Below are 10,816 nucleotides of genomic sequence, written 5' to 3'. Positions count from 1 at the left end.
TCCTGCTGGAGAGAGATGAATTAAACTGTGAGCTCTGTGGAAACCTCAGCAATCCATTTTGTATGTCTGCCTTTCTAGGGATTTAAGCATGAGAGGGAACGTGTGGATGAGGCAGAGATAAACTTCTTAGAGCTTAGGCTGTTTCTACTCATTATAATTTTGAGCGTTTTCCAAGTTGTTTTTCCAAGGGCTTGAGTAATTGCTCCTCCAAGATTGAAATATTCTTTGCATTATTTTTTTTTTGATCTTTGAAATTATAATACAAATGACTATGCATATATAAAGTCATTGCCTAGAGAACGTTGTGTCTGAACAATCTTTCTTATGAAGTCTGTTTTGGGGGAGAGTTTTAAAAATTAATACATGCATAATGTGTTTGCCTTTTAAAGCATTCTTACACCAAATAGTTCCATAGAAAACCTTTGCTCTTCTGCTCATTATTTAAACAGTTGCCCTCCACACTAATATTCATCCAAATCAGTGGGAAGTTGTCTTCTATGGGAAGAATCTTTCTATGCTGTGGAAGAGACCTGGGTTTAGGGCCTCAGTAGAACCACACTCAGAGGAGGCTGCAGTGTGTGTTTTCCTGAAAAAAAAGACAAGCAATTGGGTAGAATAATCAGAGAATGATATATAGTATTCCTTTTTAACTTAGGTGAAGAGACAATATTATTTTTTAATTAGAAGTTGCTCAGTTTTGTTAGCCAGTCAGTATGACTTGAAAAGTGAAGGTTTTAAAGCATTGGGAAAAAAGGAGAAGGAGCTGGTTCAGGTCTGTGCCACAGCCCCACTTCTGTTTGTGTTCACAGTGAGCTATAAAGGGAGATTGGGCCACTGCTTCTAACGCTATGCACATACACACACCACAACCTCTCCACTTATTTTTTTAATTGGATCTCATTTTTTTTCCATGATGAAACGTCTTCACCTTTCAAGAATGAGGGGAAGAAATTTAAACTTGCCTTTACGTTTCAGTTATGGCAAATGGCAGATAAATAACATGGCGGTCTAAAGTGGTCCTAACCATGCTGCTAATGGGAGCTAATTCTTGGGGTGGCTCTTAATCATAAATTAATTTATGCTGAACTGCTGATGGCAGGCTGTGACATAGCTAAATTATATAAATGGAAATGTATTGAAGCAGAAGCTTTTTACATTAAGCATTGGCCAACAAGGAAAAAGGGTGAAAATTGGCCTCAGTGAATATTGGCCTTGGGATGTTTCCCTTGGGGCAGAGCTGACCCCCAGTTTGAGAGGCTAATTCTTACTTCAGGCAATTAGATGCAGGCTTGTCTTGACCCTTCTGTTTAAGAAAATATGTATTTTCATATTTGCATAAATTGCCACTCTGCTTTTATGGTGTAACTCATGTGCTACGTCACCCGCTGGTAAATCCCCCCTTCCCTCAGGGATGAGGGGCAGTGACATGCCAGGGGTCATTTCCTTGGGTCAGTGCTGGTTACAGCCCCATGACACAGCGCCTCTCCGGGTTCCTGAATGCAGCACTGCAACAAGGTGATTTCTATACTGAGTAAACATTTCCTACACCATTTTTGTGTGTTTTATCTGAACATCTCTTCAAGTCACCTGGACTGGCTTGTCAGCCATCACAGCTGCCAGCACACAAACCAGATGAAAGGTGGAAGCTTCCAGGGCACTTTGATGTCTGCAGCACTTGTGTGTGCTGCTTCTGTGGAGCTATTGAGATCTGATTTGAAAACCTTTGCTTTCATAAACAATTTTTGTCTCCCAATGTGAATTTCAGATTTCGTTTTTCATCTGCAGTGTGCTATATTTAAACATTACAGATCTGAAGGTACCCAGACCCAAGACAGGTCTGGTTATGCGCTGTTCCTGACTCATACTCAGAGCTCAAAGCAAAATATTTTTATTTGCCAGTTTTTCCAATATATCTGGCTCATCTAATTCATATCTTGTTACAAAATAAAAAGAAAAAAAAGCAGTTGAATAACAATTGCTTATCATACTTTGAAGAGGTAGCATGTGGAAAAACTGTTGGTCACAAGAATGTTTTAAAGCCCGCTCAAGTGTTTCCCTCTAAAGAATTAGCTTTTCTTCATTAAGGTTCATTGATTTTTTTTCTTTCTCTGTTGTTGGTTTGGTTTATTTTGTTTAAAGACAATTGTTTGGTGCATATTGATAAGGTACTCTTTGAGAACACCATCTGATCATTATTTTCCAGGACACATTTTTAAATACGTGGCTTTGCAAAGCTGCAGTTATCCTTTATGTGTGTTCTAAAAAGCAGTAGAGGAAAGGAAGTGGTGTCCAGGTAACTCATCTTTTCAAAAGCTTCCAAGTGCTTTCAAATTGTATATAAAGTGAGACTTCAATAGGAAAATAAAGAAGCACAGTCTATTTTTAAAGCCTTGGACTGGATTTAGAGGATCCAGGCTGTGACTCCAGTGCTGTGGTAGGCTTTCTGCCCTACCTTTGGTAGGTTACTGGAACAGAGAGTTGGAAAATGGCCTAATTGTGCTTTCGTTGGGAAGGCTGGAGGTGTTGAAACTGGAATAACAGCACACTGTTCCCAGCAGGAACACCGTTTCTGGGTAGAATGAGCGTGTGTGCTCTTACACATACCTTATACACAAAATTCCTGTGATTGGGCATTTGCTGAGAAGGTCCCAGGTGAAATTCTCTTCTGTTTGATTATGACCAAAGATTTGAACCTGTTTCGATGGTAGAACCTGAATGAGGTCTTAGCTCTTTGGGGCAGGGATAGCACTGATGTCTTTTTCCCTTCTCAAAGGATCTTGGGTTTGCTTTGCTGCAGCATGGGAAGGGTTTTGAGATAACACATTCTTTTGTGGCAGCAAAAGCAATTTTTATGTTGAGCTTTGTGAATTGCTTAACAACTCAGAGCTTCTATACTCAGTTTGTAAAATGAAAAGAAGATTATTTTGTTTTGTTCTCTCAGTCACTGCCTGTGTTTGAACTTTAAACTCTTCGGGATAGATATTTCTGATTGCTTATTTCCTGTTAGTGTGTTACAGAAAATCAACATCAATACAAATAATTGTCAAGTTTTGTCCTCTTTCAGAAAAACTTCTATGAGGAATTGATGTTCAAATGCTGAAACCATTTCCACCTCCAACAGAAAATAGTGATTTGTAATTCTACAGGAGTATCTCAGGGTTTGCATTTTAAGCACTATACCTTGTGAGCCATGTGAATGTTGCCAGACCTTGGTAAAGCACGGCTGAATATGGTGTTTGAACTACAAACCTGTAGTGGAGCACGGCCCTGCAGCCATTGAGTGTCCTGCACAGGGAGCTGAGATACTTGGCCAAGGGCCCCCAGCAGATGGTGCCAGAAAAGGGAGGTGGACCCAGAGTCTTTGAGCTTGACTCTGTTGCCCTCTCCTTCACTCAGTGGAAAGGTTGGGTGTGAGAGACAACACTGCACCGAGTCCAGCTAAGCTGTTAGGAGGCAGTGGTTGCAGTAGAAACCCCAGGGACCATTTTGCCCTGGGGTTATCCTCCTTGAGCAGTTTCTCTTGGAAAACATTCTGTGAACAAATTAGAGGCTGAGCTTTGAACATGAAGAGTCATAGAATAGTTATGGTTGGAAAAGACCTTTAAGATCATCAAGTCCATCTGTAAACCTAACAGTGCCAAACCCACCACTAAATCATGTCTCTGACTGCCACAAAATCATGTCTTTTAGATGCCTCCAGAGATGGTGACTCAACCCCTTCCCTGGACAGTCTGTTGCAATGCTCAGCAACCCTTTCAGTGAAGAAATTTTTCCTAATATCCAATCTAAACCTCCTCAGGCACAATTTGAGGTCATTTCCTCAATCCCTTGGTCCCAGGTTGTCCTCAGTAACCATGTAAGCTTCTTTCAAATGATGATAGGTACAAGAATCTCTCCATCAAAAATTATTTCAGGCTTTACATGATAGGTGTCTAACCTTGTACAGGCTTGAAAGTACATGAAAAGTAACTAGAGTTTCTGACTTCTTGAAACAGATAACAAAAAAATAATTTAGAGATTTTTGAATATTATTTTTCTGGAGGAAACTGGAATGTCCCTCTCTTCAGCTAAAACTGCTGGGTACATAAACATTTTTTATCTGCTAATCACTGACAGGCATTGCTAGTTGGTAACAGCCTAATAATTTGGTCATCACTAGTTGGTTTTTTTTTTTAAACAGCTCTTCTCGTACTAAATTGATTACAAAATTTGTGCTAGTGACCATGTTAAATATTATCAGTAGCACCAGAGAAAAGTCAGCATGCATTTCCAGAATTGAATGCTCTTATTCAAAAAGATCCTTGCAACTTTGCTGCCAAGTCCTGTTTCTTCATGTGGCTATGTAGATCAGAACTGACTTTGAAGGTGTCTTGCATACTAAGACATGCTACTTTCTCTATTTGATTTCTTTTGTTTTTAATCTTTAAACCTTTCAGGGTTATGAGATGTTATGAGACAGTAGGTATTATAACTGGAGTTTGTGTAAGTGCTCCTCACCAGGACAGTGAATGCACATGTATAATTATGGACCATTGCGTGGTTAGGGATTCGTAAGTGACTGATCAGTGGCTGGGAGGTGTAACCTTGAGACTGACTTGTATGCATGAAAATAATTTCAAAGACTGACTGAATAGCTATTGGTAAGACAAGATGAAAAATGTTTTTGCCCTGCCAACTGACCTTCTGCAGATTGTGGCTGGTTTTTCACAGAGAGGTGCTAGCAAGGAGAATGGGTTATGCATTTGTTGCTGTAATTTGCATATTTATTCAAGAGCATCTTCCCAGAGACCTCCTAATAGCTGAGCAGTGTCAGATGACAGTGCTTTTGCTGTTGTTGGTGTCTGCCAAGGTCTCGGGCTGGGATGTTAAGGAAACAGGAAGGGTCAGGCTGGGCTCCTCTCCAGGCAAAAGCCATCAATGGCTTTTTACCTGACTCAGAACCAGGGTGTTCATACGTGTATCTTTACTTTCCTGGAGTGGGGTAAAGAGGACTAGGAGAGATGGGCAACAGCCCAAGTGTTACCCAGGATCTGGGTCTGGCCTCAGTGAGAGGGAAAATCTTTTAGTTGCTCAAGCTAGAGCTCATGAGACTTGCCTGGCACTGATGAGACTTGGGTTCAGATACAGCTGTGGAGCTTACAAACCTAGGGGTCTTTACCTGTTTCCAGATGGATTGTCTGCAGTTCGAGCTGTAAGAATGACCGTCTCTTTAATACCAATATGTGATTTATTTAGTTATTTATTTAAAAAATTTGTTCTCAATTTATCCCCTCGTTTATATTACTAAATAGCTTGTAGTATTGCATCATGCCAGCTGGATATTTGATAAATAATTTGCTCTTACCCAAAATATGAAACATCCAGCTCAGCTGGGCCAAAATAAATTTTAATTTCAAAAATAATGCACAATTTGGTTTGCTTACTGGAACCAAAATATTGCAAAGCAATGAACTAGTGGATTAAATACAAATTTGGGAAAGTAATGTAATATAAATATGCATATGCTAGCTACACAGAATGTATTTGTGAACTAAATTTATATTAGGCTTCTGTTTGGATTTAACTTAAAAGCACTGCTTTTATATACCTAGGGACTGTAAACTTCTGCTGGTATGTGGCCAAGACAAGTCTTCTGGAGAGTACACTCAGCTTTGGAAATAGTAGCAAGTGAGGCAGAAGCAGGCAGGCAGGAGCAAGCCAGAAACCACAATATTTCCTTGAAGTTCACTTCTTTCTCCTCTTCTCCCCATGTAAAAATACATGCTTTTTATGAAATTAGAGTATTATTATTATCCTGTACTACAGACAGAACTTTTGGTATCCTTTTAATAAATTAATTTAATGACAGAAAAGATCTAGATAAGGCATGAATATCTATACTCAGCCGTTTCTTTGTGGGAAGAAGGAGTTTTAACAAATTAAATAATGTTTAAGGTTCTTAAGTACTGTCTTACTTTCCAAACAACATGTTATCGTATAAACGTGGTTTCTGTCTTGTTTTGTCACTGATGTCCTTGCCAAACAGGTCTCAAAAGCAGAACACAGGGAGATAATTCAATATCTGCCTCTCTTTCTCTCCCATGTCTAGATTATCAGCGTCTGATGACGGTGGCAGAAGGAATCACAACGCTGCTGTTCCCGTTTCAGTGGCAGCATGTGTACGTCCCCATCCTTCCTGCCTCTCTCCTGCATTTTCTGGATGCTCCTGTTCCCTACCTGATGGGGCTGCAGTCTAAGGAGGGCACCGACCGCTCCAAGCTGGAGCTGCCTCAGGAGGTCAGTGTCCACCTTTGGGGTTACTATCCTGAAATGCCTTATTAATATTTGTGTGAGTTTCTGCTGGAAAACAATGCTTGGTGTTAGGAGGCTTGTCTGGCATTGTGAGGACTGATTGCCAGCAGGAGTGAGATAGTAGGGAAGTCTCCACAGCCCTTCTTGGTCCATTTCTGAATTTAATGAGTTCCACTTACTGTTTTGATTTCTAAATGCTTCTCGTCTGCTATTTGTTGTGACAAAGCTGAACATTTCTTGGCTTTCCCTATATCACACACTTCACCAGGTTTTGTTACTCTGTCAGTGTCACAGTCCTACTGACAGAGGGCTAAAGAGCATTTCATTCAGGGAGGATCTTGATGGATCTGGATGTCAGGTGCAGTTGCTAGATGGTGTAAACCTGTTCCTGTCCCCCTGCTGCTGAGGAGTGTACCTTGTCCTGCCAGCTGCATCCCATCCTTGGTTGAGCCCATGTGTTCCTGGTCTATTACTAGACCAGCATCCTGGCCTCAAACAAGCCAGATTTGCATTAATACTGTGCCTGTGAACCATTTAGAGAGGAAAAAAAAAGGAAGGAGAGGTCATCCTCTTAATCTAAGGGTTAAATCCTTGGTGGTGGTGGAGAGTGAAATGGAGATTTTGCTCCTCAAAATTTGATGGTGATTAAAACTGCTTCACATTTTAACCTGGCCATACAGCAAAGTCTTTGGAGCATGGCTCACCTGTCTGCATTCCAGGTGGTGACTGGAACCAGAGCATGCCGTGTGCTTTTTAACTTAGGTTTCTTGTTAAAATCAGTGGGAACCCCAAGAGTATCTGTTCATGCAGCAGTAACATCTCCTGACAGTGGCTGTGCTGAGGGGACCTCTCCTAGGGGCAGAGTTCCTAAGGCTTCCAAATACCTGCTCTGACTGAGAATGCAGGTGGGAGCAGCAGCAGAGGAGAATATGCAGGGGTGGGAGGTTTTGTGTGGAAGTGGAGGGATACACACAGGGCAGGGGTAATACAATTTTTTATAAAGGTCTATTTTAAGTATTGCATGAATGTGACTGAATCAGCCTTGGTGGCATGGAACTGCAAATCAAGTTTTACCTTATGGATACAGTGACCAGACCACATGAAATCTGCACTGGTGTGGAAGCAAAGCTGCTATCTAGCTATGCTCCTCAGTAAAACCGTGCTAATATTACATAATTACTGTGGTTTTTAAAATTCTTAGTCACATGCTTTTGGTTAGCAGATTAAGCTGTCATTTTCCTTAAATTAAAATTTTAACGTGACAGTATTTAATATTGCAGTATCGCTGGAATAACAAATATCACCAGGGAGAGAAGAGTAATAGTGGGGTGGAATCTGCCCCCTCCATGACGTTTAACAAATAAGTGGAAAATATCAGCATTTATGAATACCACAGGTCCAGTATGCTCTGTGGGAGAGGAAAAGAAAGAAAGCATATTGAAGAGAGAAGATCTTGAATCTCAAATTCCTCTAGACAATAAAAAATAAAAACCCCCTCAGCATGTGAGCAGTGATGAAGCACCGTTCGCTTTAGCATTCCTTTATTGTTCAGGCCAGAGGCTAGCTTTTCAAGCTCTTGCTCTAAATATAAACCATTTGTTTGTTAGAGATAAAAATTCTAACAACTGGCTATCATGCTGTCTTAAGGTTACTAATCTCCCTGCATTAACTTTAATCATCAGATGTTTTTGAAGAGAGAAGTGAGACCAATTCCCCAAGGGTTTTCTGAATCCAAATCTCAGTTTTCAAATTTTGTAAATGATATGCAGAGCTGAAATTAAAAAGCCTTTGAAATGAAATATTGATAGATAAGAAGGCAGTCCCTGAGAAAAAGAATGGTACTGACACATGCCACAACTCTGTAATAGCTGCATAGTTAAATAAAGCAAATTGTTTTGTATGAAGAAATGCATTTCTTTGTACAGACTAAATTTAATATGAAAAAGCTGAAGGGACACTTCTGCTTTACCAGATGAATCCTCATACCCTTTAAAGTGTCTATGTGAAAGGGGATTAATGTTAATTAACATGTCCCCGAAATGTCCAATATATTATAAACATGTTTGCTGTGTTTTTTTTGAAAATTAACCTTTTCAAAAAAGAAGGAAAATAAATCTTTTATCTTCACATAATCTGAAGATTAGTCTAGGGCGTTTGGTAAGAGCCTGAGAGAAGGCAGAGGAGCTGTGCTAATGGCCAAGTCAGGCTAACAAAGACCTGCTGCTGCCTTGTAAGTTTTCTGCATCTCCTGTTCTGCAGTTTTATGCCAGGATAAAACCCATCAGAGCCCAGCACCTTGGGAATCTGACCTGGTTTAAGATTTTACTCAGCACAGTGCACTCAGACAGCGAATTTCAGATGTAAGCCGCCGTTCAGAAGATCAATTACTGGTTTTCATTCTGCTGTTATTCCTGAGGGTGCATTTGCAATGTAATTAATTTTTATGTGGGGTTCTTCCATCCCTCCATTGACACTTTCCTAGTAAAAGTAACTGCTCTGCTAGATTAATGTCTCCACTTAGCTTTAATCTTATGGGCTGAGATCCGTCTCCATTCATAGCAAAGCTAAGAGCACTCTCTTTAAATCTCAGGCAGAGGAATTGCCAATATTAAAAGCCTCCATGGAAACAGGGGGTCAGGGGAGTGGGGAGGTAGGGCTTGGCCTCTAATGGACAAGCTGTACTCAGATATAATCCCAAAGGATTTCCATGGGACTCTCTTTTATAGTTCTGCTTGAAGCAGTGTCATCTTTCTTGCTGAACATCTCATTTCTTGGTAGCACAGCTGCAGAGGCTTCTTGCAGTTGGATCCTGGTAAAATAAATGTGCCCGTGAGATGCAGTAACTCACACAAGGGGTATTTATATGGGCTGAGAAGTGGTGCTGCACTTCCTGCTTGGTGGTGTTGGCGTTTTCATCGGCAAACGGGATGGGGAGCTTGGACAAGCATTCCAGGAGCCTTTTATTATTTTATTCCATTATCAGTCTCACATACTGAGTTGAGGCAGAGGTGGTACAAAGCTCACGTTGTCCCAGACATCCAAAGACTTCCTGGTTACAGAGCATTCTTAAAAGCTTCTCAGCCAATAGCATGCTTCTAAAAGTTACAGACAACTGTTTAACCAAGCACAAACAGCGCACGTACATCTGTTGTACACAATACTCACTTGTTATACCTTATGTAAGAACACACAATATTCCATTATTAAGCTTAACTTATCTATCCTGCTAAGCAAATTTTTTGCAACTTCAAAACCTATCTCTGCCAAACCTAGAAACTCTAACCATTGTTTTAATGTCCTTGCTTGCTATTAAGTGTATCTTCTTCAACTTTTCTCAGCCAAAGCTGATCTCTAAACTCTTCTGCTTTATTCCTGAATCCTGCTTTTTTCTCACACCTAAAGCTTTTCTACCTTTTATGTCTTCCCACAGGTGGTGTGCTCTGGGAGGGCATATGAAATCTTTGTAGTGGAAAGTTTGGGGTCTGCATGTCCTGGGGGAACAGGAGAGGGCAGGAGCCTTTATTTGTCATCCAGTTGGCCCTCAGCTTTACTGAAGTCTGAAATGTCACGGGCTAGACAACGCAGCTAAAGTGTCCTGTGTACATGTTGCTTACCCTTCTGTCTGGAAGCACCCTGGGAAAAAAGGCTATGTCACAGAGGAACCAGTTCAGTGCTGAGTGTCCATTTTGAGACTTCTGTTTGTATTTCAGGCAAACTTGTGCTTTGTAGACATCGATAACCATTTCATCGAGCTGCCAGAGGAATTCCCCCAGTTCCCCAACAAGCTGGAGTTTATCCAGGAAATCTCTGAGGTACTCCTGCAGTTTGGGATCCCTCCAGAAGGCAACCTGCACTGCAGCGACAGCGCCACGAAACTCAAGAATCTGGTTCTTAGTGACCTGGTGAATGACAAGAAGAACGGGAACATCCCCAGCAATGCCCTCAACATGTACGAGCTGCTGAAAGGCAACGAGACGATCGCCCGCCTGCAAGCCCTGGCCAAGAGGACGGGCGTGACCATGGAGAAAATGACCATCACCACTCCCCTCACAGAGGAGAAGGATGGAAAGTTGTCGTGTGAGGAGCTGGAGCTGAGGGACTACAAACTGAACGTGCAGCTCCGCGAGGTTTTCGCCAACCGCTTCACACAGATGTTCGCTGACTACGAGGCTTTTGTCATCCAGGCTGCCCCCGACATGGAGTCATGGCTGACAAACAGGGAACAAATGCAAAACTTTGACAAAGTAAAGATAGCCGTGTATTCGTGTCTCTATCTAAAAGGGGGAGGGAGGATAGCTGTATTTGTATGTACAGCCTAGGTGCTCTTTAATCTGCTGTTCTTCATCTGCCTCATGGAGAGTTTTGTCCATTTCCAGTACGCAGGGCCAGATCTCCTGCCAGAGTAAATCGGAGCACATCCACTGAGCTGTTCAGAGCCATCCTCACTGGTACAAACCAAGCTGGCAGGCTTCTGCCTAGCTCATGGGGCTGCTCCTGTGGGCTCGGTGGAAGGGTAGCAATGCAA

At 41.5% G+C, this 10,816-nt stretch overlaps 1 protein-coding gene across 3 annotated transcripts in view; it reads left to right on the top strand.

Annotated features, from left to right (window-relative positions):
* The window catches only part of DENND5B (DENN domain containing 5B), a 111,236-nt gene that overhangs the window by 66,988 nt on the left and 33,432 nt on the right, over positions 1–10,816 (top strand). For all 3 annotated transcript variants that reach the window (XM_017740006.1, XM_017740005.1, XM_017740004.1), the window contains exons 4-5: positions 6,089–6,276; positions 10,002–10,535. In XM_017740006.1, coding sequence (XP_017595495.1) covers positions 6,089–6,276; positions 10,002–10,535 — 722 coding nt within the window. The remainder of the gene's footprint in view (positions 1–6,088; positions 6,277–10,001; positions 10,536–10,816) is intronic.

The sequence above is a fragment of the Corvus brachyrhynchos genome, unplaced genomic scaffold, assembly GCF_000691975.1.
Source record: "Corvus brachyrhynchos isolate BGI_N302 unplaced genomic scaffold, ASM69197v1 scaffold27, whole genome shotgun sequence".
In the NCBI taxonomy this organism is placed as follows: Eukaryota; Metazoa; Chordata; class Aves; order Passeriformes; family Corvidae; genus Corvus; species Corvus brachyrhynchos.
Note: the sequence above shows the minus strand (reverse complement) of the source record. Positions and strands in the feature narration are given on the sequence as shown.